This window comes from Carassius gibelio, chromosome A13, assembly GCF_023724105.1.
Source record: "Carassius gibelio isolate Cgi1373 ecotype wild population from Czech Republic chromosome A13, carGib1.2-hapl.c, whole genome shotgun sequence".
Taxonomy (NCBI): domain Eukaryota; kingdom Metazoa; phylum Chordata; class Actinopteri; order Cypriniformes; family Cyprinidae; genus Carassius; species Carassius gibelio.
This window is the reverse complement of record NC_068383.1, coordinates 2,375,756-2,392,533: the sequence shown is the minus strand read 5'-3', so window position 1 is coordinate 2,392,533 and position 16,778 is coordinate 2,375,756. Positions and strand designations below refer to the sequence as shown.

At 32.6% G+C, this 16,778-nt stretch overlaps 1 protein-coding gene and 1 long non-coding RNA gene across 2 annotated transcripts in view; both read right to left on the bottom strand.

Moving 5' to 3' along the window:
* Positions 1–581: 581 nt before the first annotated feature.
* LOC128025869 (tripartite motif-containing protein 16-like) lies at positions 582–9,447 on the bottom strand. Its single transcript, XM_052612442.1, has 6 exons — positions 5,097–9,447; positions 4,690–4,770; positions 3,411–3,644; positions 3,156–3,312; positions 3,012–3,071; positions 582–1,268 (listed from the first exon to the last, which is right to left on the bottom strand). The coding sequence occupies exons 1-6, from the start codon at positions 5,232–5,234 to the stop codon at positions 949–951; spliced, it is 990 nt and encodes a 329-aa protein (XP_052468402.1). The 5' UTR covers positions 5,235–9,447; the 3' UTR covers positions 582–948.
* A 4,868-nt stretch (positions 9,448–14,315) lies between these two features.
* The window catches only part of LOC128026776 (uncharacterized), a 4,467-nt gene continuing 2,004 nt past the window's right edge, over positions 14,316–16,778 (bottom strand). Inside the window, exon 3 of the long non-coding RNA XR_008186518.1 lies at positions 14,316–15,509. This is a non-coding gene — a long non-coding RNA (uncharacterized LOC128026776). The remainder of the gene's footprint in view (positions 15,510–16,778) is intronic.

Genomic DNA, 16,778 nt, shown 5'->3' with positions numbered 1-16,778 from the left:
CATTAGAGTCCGTTTGGGGATCGCGAATTATTTGAATCAGTTCGGGAGTTCGGAGCTGGTTCCCGAATCATTTCAGTCAGTTTGGAAGTTTGAATGCAGTAATGCAGTAGCTCTTTCTAAGGGTATTTTTTCAAAATCCTTTGCACATTTTATTTATGTTCAGTAGTTCTTTCTAGCTCAAGCAAATCCATAAACTAATAAAAGGATGTATTATTCAGGTTGCCTGTTGACTGCTGTATATAAAAGCCCTTCAATATAGTTGTTGTTACCTCAGGGGATGAGGGGAATCATCAAAAAAAAAAAAAAAAACTGAAAATAATTTTTTTTTTGGCTATAACCGGCACCTCTTTTGGGCCACTTAAAGCACTGTATATATATATATATTGCTCCTGCATAAAAACAGAATGTTAATCATTACAGTAATTGATTTAAGATACAGAAAGGACTGTGAAACCAAATTAAAACTGATTCAACCCAAATCACACCAGTGTGTAAATGATGACATTTAAACATAAAATAAAAAATATATAACATTTACATCAAATATCAACAGAAGACTGATTTTTTAAATTAATTTTTTTTTAATATATATAATTTGCGTAAAATTACACCGATTCAGAACTAATTATTTGTTCATATTCAAACTGTTTGTAGTTCATGATGTGATATTCACTTTTCATTTTGACTTTTAATTAGACCCATAAGCATCTCACAATTACTGATTTCTAATAGCACGTACAATATGTGTTTATGTTGTTACATGACACAGTTTCACGGATACATTTCTATCCAGTAGAAACCCAGGATAGAGCGGCTGAGTGAATGTGGACTGGACTTTATGAATGAGGCTCATTGTGTCAGAGACGCTGTAGAAGGACAGGATTCCAGCTCCGTGATCCACATACACTCCTATCCTACAGAAGCTGGACTCTAGGGTGAATTTAGTCTTTATATTGTTGTGCAGGAATGTGTATTTGGGGGAAGAGCACAGCAAAATCCAGGACTGGTCATTATGTCCAAACTTACTCTCATTGCCGCGTCCCTTCCTGCTGATGCTCTAAGACAGTGATACACCCAAACGTTCATTCTCTCCCAGTAACAGCGTCCACACACACTCTTTCTACACAACACCTGAACTACAGAATCAAATCTGTCCGGATGATCAGGATACAGCAGGCCTGTCACAGAGCTAGTAACCGTCCTGTTCCCATCAGAGAGTTGAAGGTGTTTACTCGCTGTGTTGGGATCCAGAGTCAACTGATGGAAATCTAAAAAGAACATCAACAGATAATCGTGTGTTCATCTGGTTTTTACTAAGCATTTATAAAAACACTGGGTTGGTTTACAGTTACTCAAATAACAACTCGTTACAACTAAAGTATGCAACACAACTTTGGGTCAAATATGGACTAACCCAACAGTTAGGGTTAATTTTTTTAAATACATCTTTAAACCAAAAGTTGGGTTAGTCAATATTTCACCCAAAGTTTTTTGAAAATAAAAAGCTTTCCATATTAAAGTTTTTTTTTAGGAGTTAAACTCACATCTGAGGTATTCATCTTTTTTTCAGGATTGTTTGATGAATAGAAAGACCCAAAGATCAGCATTAATTTCTAAATTACTATTAGAAATTAATATTTTTATTTAGCAAGGATGCTTTAAACTGATCCAACTGAAATATGCTGTTCTTCTAAACTTTCTATTCATCAAAAAATCATGAAAAGAAAAAAAAATTATACTCTGCTGTCTTCAACCCGTGTAAATCATTTTTTTTCTGAAATTTATATTAGAGTTGATTTTAAGAGTTAAACTCACATCTGAGGTATTTCATCTCTGGTCTCAAAATATTACTATTATTATTGATATTTAAAACTTAAAAAAAAAAAAAATTCCGGGATTGTTTGATGAAAAGCAAGACCCAAAGATCAGCATTTATTTATAAATTATTCTAGAAATTAATATTTTTATTTAGCAAGGATGCTTTAAACAGATCAAATGTAATTTATGAGGTTACAAAATGCTGTTCTTCTAAACTTTCAAATCTTCAAAAAATCCTGAAAAAAAAATTATACTTAGCTGTTTTCAACCCAGCGTATTATAGAGTGTAAATAAAGTTTTCCGAAATTCATATTAGAGTTGATTTTAAGAGTTAAAGCTGCAGTAGGTAACTTTTGTAAAAAATATATTTTTTACATATATTTATTAAACCTGTCATTATGTCCTGACAGTAGAATATGAGACAGATAATCTGTGAATAAATCAAGCTCCTCTGGCTCCTCCCAGTGTCCTATTGCTATTTGCAGGAATACATCGCTCCCGGTAAGAAACAACCAATCAGAGCTGCGGTCCGTAACTTTGTTTGTGTTCAAAATGTAGAAAAATGTATATAATAAGCGAGTACACCATGAATCCATTTTCCAAACCGTGTTTTTAGCTTGTCCTGAATCACTAGGGTGCACCTATAATAAGTGTTTATATTCGGACTATTTTAGATTGCTTCGGGGGTACCGCGGCGGAGTAACCCAGTACCTTTGTGATTCTTCATAGACATAAACACAGAGAAGTAGTTCCGGCTACGATGTTCTTCCGCAAGACGCAAGCAGTTCTGTTTATTAACCACTAGAGCGTCAAAAGTTACCGACTGCAGCTTTAAACTCACATCTGAGGTATTCATCTCTGGTCTCAAAATATTACTATTATTATTCATATTTAAAAAAGTTTTTTTTCCCCAGGATTGTTTGATGAATAGAAAGACACAAACATATGTGTTTATTTGAAATTCTAATTAGAATAATTTATTAATAAATTATTATTCGAAATTAATATTTTTATTTAGCAACGGTGCTTTAAATGGATCAAAAGGCATTTATGATGTTACAAAATATTTATATTTCAAAAAACATGCTGTTCTTCTAAACTTTCTAATGATCATAAAATCCTGAAAGAAAAAAATATATACTCAGCGTATTATAGAGTGTAAATAAAAAGTTGATTTTAAGAGTTAAACTCACATCTGAGGTATTCATCTCTGCTCTCAAAATCAGGGCCAAGAATGATCCGCACGTGTTTGACTACGAAAACCAGATGGTGTTCAGATCTCATCTTGAGAGAGTATTCTACATCATTAATACACAGATGAACGCCTGATAACTTACCTGTGCCAGGTGTGTTTTCCATCTGCTCTCTGCAGCACTGATTTAGCTGGTCTCTGAGTTTAGCGACAGATTTACGGACATCATCGAAAGAGAGACGAGAACTGATGATGATCCTGGATAATTCTGAAGATCCAGATGCACAGAGAGACTGGAAACTCTAAACGAACAAGCAACCGATGAAATACAGCACTGGAAATTCACCAGACTTTGCTGTTTTTCTATACAACGAGAATGACTGTCATTGGATTGGGTTACCTGGAGTAAATGGATGTGATCATCTGTGTCTGAAAGCCGCTCCAGCTCAGTGTTTTTCCTCTTCAGATCAGCGGTCTCCTGCTTCAGGCGTTCTAGTTGTTCTTCAGCCCGACTCACTGAAGCTCTTTCCTGAGCTCGGATCAGCTGTGTCACCTCAGAGCGGCTTCTCTCGATGGAGCGAATGAGATCCGTGAAGATCTTCTCACTGTCCTCCACTGCTGCCTGCGCAGAGCGCTGTTAGGACACACGTCACAATTAGACAGAAAGTGCTTCAGCACTGGAAGAAAGTCTTTTTTAACCAGTGTCAGCGACTCACAGTTTTTACACTTTTTTTAAGAACAGAAGTCTCTTCTGCTCAACGAGCCTGCATTTATTTGATGCAGAACACAGCAAAAGCAGTTTTATATTGTAAAATATTTTTACTATTTAGAACACTGCTTTCTATTTGAATGTATTGTTAATTATAATTTATTCCTGTGATTTCAAAGCTGAATTTTTAGCATTATTACTCCAGTCACATGATATTTCAGAAATCGTTCTAATATGCTGATTTGCTGCTCAAATAACAATACTATTATTTATTATGATTATTATTCATATTTAAAAGCTGTATTTTTTTCAGGATTCTTTGATGAACAGAAAAATCTAAAGATCGGCATTTATTTGCATTTTAATAAATTCTTATGGAAACTAATCTTTTTATTTAGCAAGGATGCTTTAAACGGACCAAATGTAATGATAAAGGCATTTATGATGTTACAAAATATTTCCATTTCAGTAATATGCTGTTCTTCTAAACTTTCTATTCATTAAAGAATCCTGAAAAAAAAAAACAATTCTACTCCACTGTTTTCAACATAATAATAATCAGAAATGTTTTTTGAGCAGCAAATAAATCAGTCTATTAGAATGATTTCCGAAGATCATGTGATGCTTAAAATACAGCTTTGAAATCACAGGGATAAATTACAGTTTAATATATATTCAAATAGAAAGCAGTTTTTTCAAATAGTAAAAATATATCACAATATTACTGCTTTTGCTGTAATTTTGATCAAAGAAATGCAGGCTTGGAGAGTAAAAGAGAGTTCTTTAAAAAGTAGAAGTACAAGACTTGTAGTGTCTCCTACTGTAATCAAATGTTTGTCTAGTTGCACACTAGATGCATTTGATCTTAAAATGGCAGTAGAAAATAAACATGCTGCCGTCTCTATCATTAAATATTAATATTAAGTTGAACTGTACTGAAAGAAGAGATGAAGGTGTTGTGCAAACTCACTTTATACGACTCCACAGCTTCTCTCAGTTCCTGAAGCTTCGTCTCGTTCTTCTGGATTTTCTGCATCTCGCTCATATGACCCTGTCAGATAACAACATGAGCACAGAAACCTCGATCCACGAAAAGAAATGTCTTTATTTTTTATGTTTGAGATTGTAGCACTCGGTTTCTTTCTTCTGTTGAACATGAAATATAATTTGAAGAATGTTGGTAATAATCTTTCGCGTTCGGCAGAAGAAAGAAACTCATACTGGTTTGAAAGTGGAGGGCGAGTAAATTCTGACAATTTGTATTTTTTAGTTTTGGGTGAAGTATCGATTTAATATTCATATTTATTTGGTGAGTAATCCTGCAAATAAGCTTGAAAAATGTTGGACATCACGTTTAATTTCAATGTCACTTTATACCTGCATCTTAGTCATTTCTTCTGCGGCTGATACGGTCTCATGGTTTCTGTGTTCGTCCATCACACACAGAACACAAATAAATCGCTGGTCAGTGCGACAGAAAACCTCCAGAATCTTGTCGTGTTTTTGGCAGAGCATCTGTTTGAGTCGTCCGGTGGCTTCGATCACTTTGTGTCGTTTACCAGGGTGAAACTCCTCATGGTGTTTAAAATGAGTCTGACAGTAAGAGTTCAGACACACCAGACAGGACTTGACCGCTTTGAGGGATGTGCACGGTTGGATTAGATCCAAAGGAAAACAACAAATGACAGAATATAGATACAGTCGGTAAATATACCTCACCTGTGGTACTAGCTTTAATCATCATTACCCATAAAATGTCAATAATCTTTGTTATTTAATCATTCATGCATCAGATGGTTAAATATGTATAATGCGTCATGTAGTGGATGTGCAACATGCCTACAGTGATCTCTAAATCTTAAGTCTTTTTGGAAAGGTGCAGGCAGCAAGAATAAGCAGCGGAAAACTGAATAAACAGAGATGTAAAACGCAGTTCCCAGAAAACCAGCTCATGACTCAGAGCAGGCCCTTCCTATAAGCAAACTAAGTGGCTGCTTAGGGCCCCGTCGCCACTAGGTGGCCCCCAAGTTTCCATCCAGTTCTTGCGCTGTTTTATTATCATATTTAATATGCGTAAAAAAAACTTTGCGAAATTTGCTGTCTAAAGCCTGTTTCCATGTAACTGGCCTTTTACTGATAAAATGCTGTCCGTGATGACGTCATTCCTTAAAAAATGAATTGATGCATAAGTCTTGGTGTATAAAAAATAAAAAATAAATAAAAAAAATACATATTTGCCCTTGAGCTGTTTCCATACATAATTTAATTTATATTGTGTAAAGTAAATATGCTAGTAGCTAGTTATTTATTAGGACAAAGTTGGATAAAGTTATGCTAAACTGTATAAGCCTACATGAAAATATTTTTATTAACAAGTGCCAATAGTTTTTTTTTTACTTTGATATAGACTATATAATATATAGACTTTCTAGATAATTAATGAATTAACAAAATGAAAGAAAAAACTGTGAAAGAACTAGTAGTCTATATGCAGAATTTCGTTTAATTTTTATGATGCTCTTGAAAAAAGCGGAATCCTGTTTGTTTCCTTTATTTTACAAAAGCACAATGTTTTTTTGTTTTTTTTACAAATCCTTTAAATATAATTTTAGAACAATACAACATGAACACGGTTGCTGCTAAATTTGTCATGTGACAACATATTTATTTGTGTTAAAGCCCTTTCCTTGGCAAAAAGTTTCTTGTGTTCAAATTTTTTGTTTTTGACATTTAGTTATTTTAGCACTTCCAAATTAAACTAAATGAACAATGAGAAAGAGAGAGGGAGAAAGAGAGGTGTACAACACATAAATAATCTTTCACCAACAGTTGCATTTATTTTAAGTACATATTGAACCTTTTAACATCTAGTGTGTGAACACAAACACTGCTGTTTTTGTCATGTCTCATCTCACCAGCAGAGGTCACTGCTGAACTGCATATAGTCTGAAAACTCCTCCATTAAGAAACCTTATTATTAACTTCCCAGATAGAATTTTGGATTAGACTGCATTGAACATAATGAGATGCAGAGAAACTAATAAGAACTGAAAAAAAAAAACATTCTTACAAACACATCATTAATTTAAGTATTTATGCTAAAATAGACTTTAATTAGGGTCGTGCCATATTTTATTATTGTTAGGAATGTTCAATGGATTAGACAGTTTTTTAACAACACAGGCTATTGTATCGATGAGGATACAGATGTTTTAAGTATATAAGCTGTTATGCATTGCAAACACATTGTAAATATTAAATATAATCATCAAATAATAACTTATATTATTGTGACTTAAGTCACTTGGTTAAGAAATTGCGATAGTTGTCCGTATTTGCTTGTCTGTCAAGTTTATTCCAACACAGGCCTTGATTCGAGTGTAAGTCACTGATCACATCCACATTTACGTATTAATATTTTCTCCATTTTGATTTCATAACAGTCATAGAAACCCTTTGTGTAACAGAACGGAAGAATGCATGCCTTCTGCATGCTGTGTTCTTCGCTCACAAGCTCCTGCGTGTAAATAAGTCAAATATCTATCACTGGAGGCTGAATACTGTGTACAGTCATCTCTGAGTCACCTGTCTGGTTTATTCTCTTCAGATCTGTTGCATAACAGCATTTTATAAAACCTCTCAATGTAAAAAAACAAAAATGCTTCCAAACAGATGAAACATCAACATGCAAACAAACAGAAAACAGATTCAGACAAAAGTTCCATGTTTTATGTTTTTTTGGGACATCTCAGTAGTTATGCATTTGCTGTGAATGGCTTGTCTTATATATTGTATTGTTTTGTGTGTGTGTGTGTGTGTGTGTGTGTGTGTGTGTGTGTGTGTGTGTGTTCTTTAAGAAAAATGCATCAATTTCAATGAACATTTGAGCAATTATTATTATTGCTATTCATTAACACATAAGCAAACACTTCTTTATGCCAGATCAAAACCTCAACCACATTTATTTTTAGAATTGCCAGCGGCATCAAAAATAATTGCTAACTTGTTAATATTTAATATTTTAAGTGCTTAAAATCGCAATACTAGAAATTATTTGAAAGTATTCTTGCAATATCTGCTCTGAAACATAACAAACGTGTCACTGAAGCTTCAAAACGTACAGCAGCTTCAGACAGCACTATTGATCTTCACCGTTCACAGTCAGAGAGATTATATATCAGCCATCACGTCTGAGAGCCGAAGAAGAAAATCAATGTCAATGTGAGTTGTGCGCTTGAATGATGCTTTCAGTTTCAGAGGAAACCGAGGAGAGTTATCCAGCATTACTGTAAAACAAAAGAACTGACCCATAAAGAGTAAACTGCCTTATGGTTTGCACTATATTAGAAATCACTCAAGGCTTTATATAGATTTAGCATTTTGACATTTAGATTTTTTTGCATTGTGACATTATTTGACAAATTGATACATTTTTAACTCAAAATTCTTTTCTATACACTAAAAAATTCCTAATGAATATGTACATCAATAAATGCCCAAACATGCTATATAAAAAATAAGAATACAATAAAATAGAGTATATTTTTCATGCAAAAGTTTAGCATGGGATGTGACTTGGACTTACAGTAGTAAGATTTAACCTCTTATGAAGCAATAGCAATGCATTTATTTAATGCTAGATTGCACAGTCAGTTTGTTGTTCCAGAGAAGCATTGATAATGACCAGAAATGGACACTGGGGGGCAATGTTGATCCAGCGTTTAAAATCAATCTCAGAGCTGGGAAATAGTGATGACATCCAGCAAATGCTCTTTCAGTCTCAGTATTAAGGTGCTTTCACACTTGGTTCAATTGCACCCTAAAGCCCACTAATTAGAAGTATCTCATTTTGATTTCTGGCCATCTCAAACAGTCTCAGTTTATGGGTTTCAAGGTTAGTCTACAAACGTCCTCCAAAACACAATGAAATCCTTACGAAGTAGGTCAAAGTTGATGGTCGCCTCCAGCACTTCTCTGAATTTCACTTACTCTTTATGTAGCACAGATCTTCTCACGTCTTTTGCAACACTGGGTTATGCTTTAAACTTCTTTATGGCTTTGCAACATTGTTTCATTCTTGATTCTATTTGATTGACAGATGTACGTTCCAATGCATTTATCAAACATGTTCCATAATTCAGTGTTTAATTCGTGCATGGTCAGAATGAGTCGATGTGCACTCATAATTCCCTCTGATGGCTTCAGAAGAGCTGACAGAAATGAGCTCAGTGATGCATTGCTCTGGTCTGAAGGTTGCAAATCAATAAGACATGAATGAATGATTGGGCTCGGTTCCAAATTCTAGTGATCTGCTGCGAAGTTAGCATTCAAACTGTATTGAATCTCATAAGTGACTGATTTAGAGAGTTCTACATAAGTAGGCATCAACTCCTTAAGGCCTGTTTTCCAAGAACTATAACTAGAAAGTACAATCCTTATAATACAATCCTTTTTAAAGAGCTTGAGCATTTAAAGCAGAAGATGACAAAATTAAAATATACTTGCCTCATTGTTCTTGGTGTAAACCAGGGATATTACAGTTAAAACTAAAACTAAATTAAACAATAAAATGCAATATATATTCATTTACATTTTAAAATGTTTAATAATTTCTTTTACATTTTTATTGAAGTTTTTTTAATTTAGTTTACCTTTATTGAATAGAATAATAAAAAACATGCATAAAAATACATTAAAAAACATGCATATATATATACACATACATACACATACAAAAAGACACCAAAACTACTTAAAAAAGGAAAAATATTACTACATTTATAAATAAAATAAAAATTGAAAATATAAAAATAAAACCTGATTTCATTCAATTAATAAACACTATAATAGTATCTCAAATGGTACTAAAATAACAGCCTCATATATATATATATATATATATATATATATATATATATATATATATATATATATATATATATATATATATATATATATATATATATATAAAGTTAACAAAAATCTAATTTTAGTGCATGAAACTTTACTATATGTCTTTGTTTTTATATTAAATATTTATATTCAATATACCAGTCATTCTTTTGATTTTATAGTCATTTTATATAGCCTATATATATATATATATATACAGTGTTTCAAGTGGGCCCATACCGCCACTTCCAAATATAGCTCTTGAGCGTACCGCCACCTCTCCGTTCGCCCAGAACATGCTTTTAGCTTAACAGCACGTTCATTTGGACATCTGTTTTAATAGAGGTTTTAATCCTTTGCCTTCACTGCCGCTTTTCAGAGCGCCCTTCACAATGCACGCTTCCTAATTCTAATTCGTATGGAGCCTGAATCATTTGAGTCAGTTCGGGAGTTCGGAGCAGCTTCGCGGATCATTTGAATCAGTTCGAGAAATCGGAGCGGGTTCGCGAATCATTTGAAGACAGTTTGGGAGTTCGGAGTGGGTTCGCGAATCATTGAGTCAGTTTGGGTATCGCAAATCATTTGAATCAACTCGGGAGTTCGGAGCGGGTTCGCGGATCATATGAATCAATTCGAGAGTTCGGAGCGGGTTCGCGAATCATTTGAATCATTTCGAGAGTTCGGAGCGGGTTCGCAGATCATTTGAATCATTTCGAGAGTTCGGAGCGGCTTCGCGGATCATATGAATCAATTCGAGAGTTCGGAGCGGGTTCGCGGATCATATGAATCAATTCGAGAGTTCGGAGCGGGTTCGCGGATCATATGAATCAATTCGAGAGTTCGGAGCGGGTTCGCGGATCATATGAATCAATTCGAGAGTTCGGATCGGGTTTGCGAATCATTTGAATCATTTCGGGAGTTCGTAGCGGGTTTGCGAATCATTTGAGTCAGTTTGGGGATCGCTAATTATTTGAATCAGTTCGGGAGTTCGGAGCTGGTTCGCGAATCATTTGAGTCAGTGTGGAAGTTTGAATGCAGTAATGCAGTAGCTCTTTCTAAGGGTATTTTTTTCAAAATCCTTTTGCACATTTTATTTATGTTCAGTAGTTCTTTCTAGCTCAAGCAAATCCATAAACTAATAAAAGGATGTATTATTCAGGTTGCCTGTTGACTGTTGTATATAAAAGCCCTTCAATATAGTTGTTGTTACCTCAGGGGATGAGGGGAATCATCAAAAATAATAATAATAATAATTTTTTTTGGGCTATAATAGAGTACCGGCACCTCTTTTGGGCCACTTAAAGCACTGTGTATATATATATATATATATATATATATATATATATATATATATATATACATATATATATATACACATATATATATATATATATATTAGGGCTGTCAAATGATTAAAAATTTTAATCAAATTAATCATAATTTTCAGTGGATTAATCATGATTAATCACTATTTGCAATTACACCTGAATCCTAACCATTTTTTGTCTGAAATGCATACCAAAAGATAAATAACAGGACACAGATCCATAATTTTCATCTATTGATTCATCAATATGTGGTTCTTTTTTCTGAATTTCAAAAGTTTAACATTTACTTAATCAAGTTTACCTGAGCACTATATCAAACCATGCCATTTAACTACAGATAGTGTAAGAGAATATGAAAATAGGCATAGAGAAACTCGAAAGAATGAACTCAGAAACACAAACGTACGCCACCATCACATAAGCGGCACTCTTGTTTTTGGGAGGTGTTCATTTGCTCTGCCACAATACTTTAGGATCGATATTTTCACGTTCTGAAGGCTTCAAGTGCCAGTAAAACCAAGTAAAAATGCATATTCTTTCCCAAACAGCTGTAATTTTCGCTGCATTGCATGTAGGCGTTCTGCGCATGCGCAGTGTGAAACACAGGACGCTATAACAGGAAGAAGCTCCAGCGTATCAACTACCAAAGTCGTCTCTGTTTATCGAGCTTGGCATGAATGTATTTGAGAGTAACTGGGGTAAAACCTTAAGCTTCTTCGGTGTTTTCTATTTTTAACTATCTTGAAAATTCTGAGATCGACGAGACTTTCCTGAGCTGAATAATTTGTCACACTGCGCATGCGTGAAATGCGTTAAAAAATTTGACGTAATTAACAACAAACAACTAATTAACGTCGTTAACGCGCTATTTTTGACAGCCCTAATATATATATATATACATATTTGTCCTCTTTAAAACGTAAATGAGATAAATGTTGGACAAATATATTTAGAGAATATTTAGATTAATATTTTGTAATCAAACTAGTGTCTTCATTTATTAAGCGTTTAACAAGATAACATCTATTAAAATTACAATTTTAAATAACCCAAATTGTTCACGAAAAAAATATTTACTTTTTTCCAAATTGTAATTTGCACCATATCTCAAATCATATCCTCTTGGGACACAAGCATAGATTTTGATTATATTTTAGTGAAACCCCACATACCACGGTTTTAAGTTTGGATGTTTAACCATGAAAACTCCTTCTGTATGCAGCACTCATATGGAAATATAATATTTTGTAAAGTAGAATAGTATTTCAAACCATTCTCTAAAATATTTCATAGTTGGAAATCTTTATACAAATCTTTGTGCAAAGTTTGGTTCAGATGAAAGTTTCCTGAGCTTTGGAACTTGTGATTTCCTTTAAATTCAAAAAGTTTATATTTATGTTTATTTATATTTTTCACACATGCTAGCTATAACTATCATCCTTGGCCTTTTTATAAATATAAAAATGAATGAATGGCGATTTGCAATAGGGCAGAAATTATAATTAAACATTTATTTATTTTTAATAATTTCCATGAATGGAGGCTATAAGGTGGAATTTGGACATAAAAAAAATGCATTCTCCGTTGAACATTGTTCCATTTCAGCAAACTGTTCTGAACGACCCGTATCTCGAATAGTTGTGTGGCTGCTGGTCTCCTTCATGGTAACACATGACATTTCTCTCCGGACTCAGGAATGTTCCTGCTCTGACGGATGAAAGAGTGCTTCTGTTGGGAAAACTCAAAGCTGATGGATCTGCCTTTCAGCACCTTCAAATAATTACCTCAATAACCTCCCGCAGATTGAGGAATGACTTCAGAGATATTGATTTTTTTTGTTAACAAATGATACTCACATTCCTGCTCTGTCCTGTGGATACACCTGGAAACTCCTCTATTTATTTATTTTTTAAATTACAGTTTTTACTTAATTATTGATAAATTTTAGAAAAAAAATAATTACAATTTCTTTAATTATTAAATTAAAAAAATATTTTTTTGTTTTAAGTAAATTATTAATTGAATTTTTTGTACATAAATATTTCATACAAAAATAAAAACTAATTTAATTTTTAATTTAACTTTTACATTTTTATTAAATTAAAGTAAAAATTACCGATTAAAAGTATTAAAAAGGAAAATCTATTACATTTAATATATTTTATGGTAAATGTTTAATTTAGTTTTAAATTTTTACGTTTCATTTAATTTCCAAATCTAATAATTATAATAAAACAATTAAATAAACGAAAATTTCACATCCAATACACTATAATCAAGAACATAAAATCTTATATTTCCAAATAATGTTCTAAAAATAAATGAAAATGAAATATTTTTACAAATTAAAATAACATTTTAATTATCTTAAATTTTTATTTTACAATTGCATACAAATTATGACAGAAATCCATCCATAACAAATATATCAAATAACTAAAAATGTTATTTTATTCTTTACTTCTTCGTCTTTGTTACAAGTTTCACAGATGCATCTAAAAACAGAATGAGTTAAACCCGTTTTGAGGAGGTGAGAGTGAACGGAGCTGTAAACCGCTGTAAATCTTTGTGAACGTGATAATGAGCTTCATAATTATTTCATTAATGCTCTTCCTTGTTTGGAGGCTGGATGAAATCAAGAAGCATAAGATCCTCCAGTGACTCATCAGCTTCTGCTTGTGATGGAAGTGATTCAGTCAGATAGAGCACTTCTTGTTCACCACATACAGAGAAGCTCGAGGAAATCAAAAGGTCGTCGGCATAATAATATGATTTCCTGTGGGCATCATATTTGTTCTTCAAACTCCACACCAAGAAGAAAGCTTACTTTATTTCGAGTTCTGGTTTAGACTGGTTTTGGCTGCCAGCAAATCTCTACTTAAACCATGAGCTGGGATTTTCAGCAGAAAGAGGGCAGTCTGGACGATTGAATATTTCTTTCACATGTTTTAAAATGACAGGAAGCTTTTTAGTGCAAATGCAACGAATGAAGCACAAATGTGGAGATTTTTCATTTAGTTGATTTAATTTAATTTTTATTTAATTTACATTTAATTCATTTTCATCATTTTAAAATTAAAAATTTTAATTATTAATTCAAATTTAAATGTAACTTGTATCATTCAAGTAGTAACAAAACATTTTGAAAACATTAAAAATAACTGTTTATTTTATTCTTTATTTGTACAAACTCAACAGATTTAAATCACAAATGTGGCCAATAAAAAAAAATTAATTTCTTTCAAAATTCATTTTATTTTTACTGTACTTTTTAAACTGCATTTAATCTATAAATTCGGTTGCTTCTCTAGTTCAAGAATTTGGTTTTCGCCTGAAATATTATTCAAATTATTATAATTTTTTTTTACATGCACTACATTGAGGTATAAGCCATTTCTCAAAAATGTGATTTTGTGCACACATCTAGTTCAGGTTTTAAAAGGGTTTGGTTCAATTCTAGTGTTTCACCACATATTGCACATGCATTAAATGCAGTTATGAGTCCCAAAACTAAAGATTTTGAAGCTCAACTAATATTTGTCTTTGTCAACTGAATCCTAAAAAAAAGGACAGCTTTCTATGTCTTTGTCTTCAAAGAAAATAAAGTCTCCCTCACTAACACAATCTCTCAATTTTCACACTCCTTCCTTCAACATTAAACACAGTTTTCAGTTTTCACACTCGTTCTCTCTTGCTTATTTCTTTACCAAAGTGTTTCGAACAAAGGGTTTTTAAAGGCTCTCATTAACCAGCATCACCTGTTTTCACTAATTAACCCAAGCCAAATCAATTAACCCTTTAATTTAGTGAACGTCAGCAGAAAAAAACGAAAGAAAAAAAAATCGAAATTTCAATTAAAGATGGAAAACTTTTTATTCATTTGTTCTGAATATGCAAACTTTTGAAAACATCATCATTTCATTGTGCAAGTTTGTGAAAACAACACCCTTATTTTCTTAATGTAAACTACGAAATCTCAATTAATCATCTGTGTTATGTGTGTCTTTATAAAATGACTCCTGACAATGCATTATAAAGCGTTTTTTAAAGTTGTTTTTCACTGATCCATGCAAACATTAATAATTTTGACAACGTTTTAGGAAAAACTTTCTGTTTGTAGCACATCATTGTGGTGTAAATGCACTGAACCTGAAGTTTTGAAGCAATTCTTTTCCACGCAATGACACGAGGACAAGTAAATAATTACAAAAGTTTGATTTTGGAGTGAATTATTCATTAAGTTTGATTGCATTACATCAGAATAATCCGTATGAAGGACGCCAGGAGCATCAACACAGGTTTAAATCATCATGCAAACCATTAAAGCTTTCACTGAGCTCAAGTGGAGTTGAATTGACAGATTCCTTCAGCTTTAGTCACCATGCAAACATCACGGTTAATGAATACCTCTTTCACAGGACTCGTGTAAACCTCATTTATAGTCTCTGGACTCCAGGTGACCCGCTCTCTCCTCCGAATCTCAGCTCTCCATCGCTCAACACATGCTTTCTCTCGGACAGAAGCGCAGTGTCTCATATCGTCCTTCACATGTGGCAGTAAGAATTCAAGCCTTGGACACAAAAAACACATCGCACAGACGCCAAACTGGCAGAGGGTCAGCATGTTTGGCGTGAGATCAGAGAAATATATGTTTGCAATGAAAAGTTCAGAAGTACATGTGCATTCAACACAGAATCTGAGTCTTTCATTCAGTGTGACCCCGATGAAAATGCATGATTTGTATGAAAAAGCTCCATCCTTAATGCCACCCATAAACCTATAACTTCATACGAATTGGCAACAAATCAAAATAGTTAGAAATTATTGCTAAGGTGTGTTGAAAAGTGTCTTTTCAGAAAAATGCACGATAATAAACTAAAAGAAGACTCAGAAGGGAACGTCATCTGTGAAAACAAACATTTCTGGACTGGATTTTTCTAATTAAAAATTATTTTTGAATTCAAATTTGAATGCTGAATTTGAAATAGCAACTAGATCGAAACAAATTCAGTTTGCATTTAAGGAGAAATAAAATTAATGTACAATGTGTCATTTGTAAGAACAAAACGTACAGTTATTCAAAACAAGCTTTGCTTGAAATAGCCATTGTGTACAGAGAGAAAATATAGATCCATAAATATAAACTTGTATTTTTTTAATGCATTTCATAAAAAAAACGATTATTATGTACATAAATAACAATAATAACAATAATATTAATAATAAATACACTAACTTAGGGTTTCCCCCAATTTGGATTCAAAAACCATTAAAATATTTTCAATATTTATTTATTAAACATTTTCTTTAAAAAAATAATATTTTATTTTTTAATGCTTTATTCTATTATTCAAGTTCAAGAATTCAATATTTCGGTTTTCACCTGAAATATTATTCATATATATATATATATATATATATATTTTTTTTTTTACATGCACTACATTGAGGTATAAGCCATTTCTCAAAAATGAGATTTTGTGCACATATCTAGTTCAGGATTTGGTTCAATTCTAGTGTTTTACCACATACTGTACATGCATTAAATGCAGTCATGCATTTATATTTTCAATATTTATTTATTAAATATTTTCTTTAAAAAAATTATATTTTAAGTCAAACCATTGGCCTAACAAAAAAATACAAAAATAAAAAAAAAGTGGAAGATTAACTGAAATGATACAATTTCAAATAATCTAACTGTTGAATTTCAAATTCAAATTCAAACTCATTAACTGAAAAGGACTACATTTTTAAATAAAGCTAAATATTTGGCGCCTTTTTTTTATTGGTTGGTCACTCTATACACCAATTATATACACTAACCAATCAAAAAGGC

Coding starts and splice junctions, on each gene's coding strand:
- LOC128025869 (XM_052612442.1), bottom strand. CDS start 5,234: ATGCTCTGCCAAAAACACGACAAGATTCTGGAGGTTTTCTGTCGCACT. Junction 3,313..3,410: donor ATCACATCCATTTACTCCAG/GTAACCCAATCC, acceptor TTGTTCGTTTAG/AGTTTCCAGTCTCTCTGTGC. Junction 3,072..3,155: donor GGAAAACACACCTGGCACAG/GTAAGTTATCAG, acceptor TGGTTTTCGTAG/TCAAACACGTGCGGATCATT.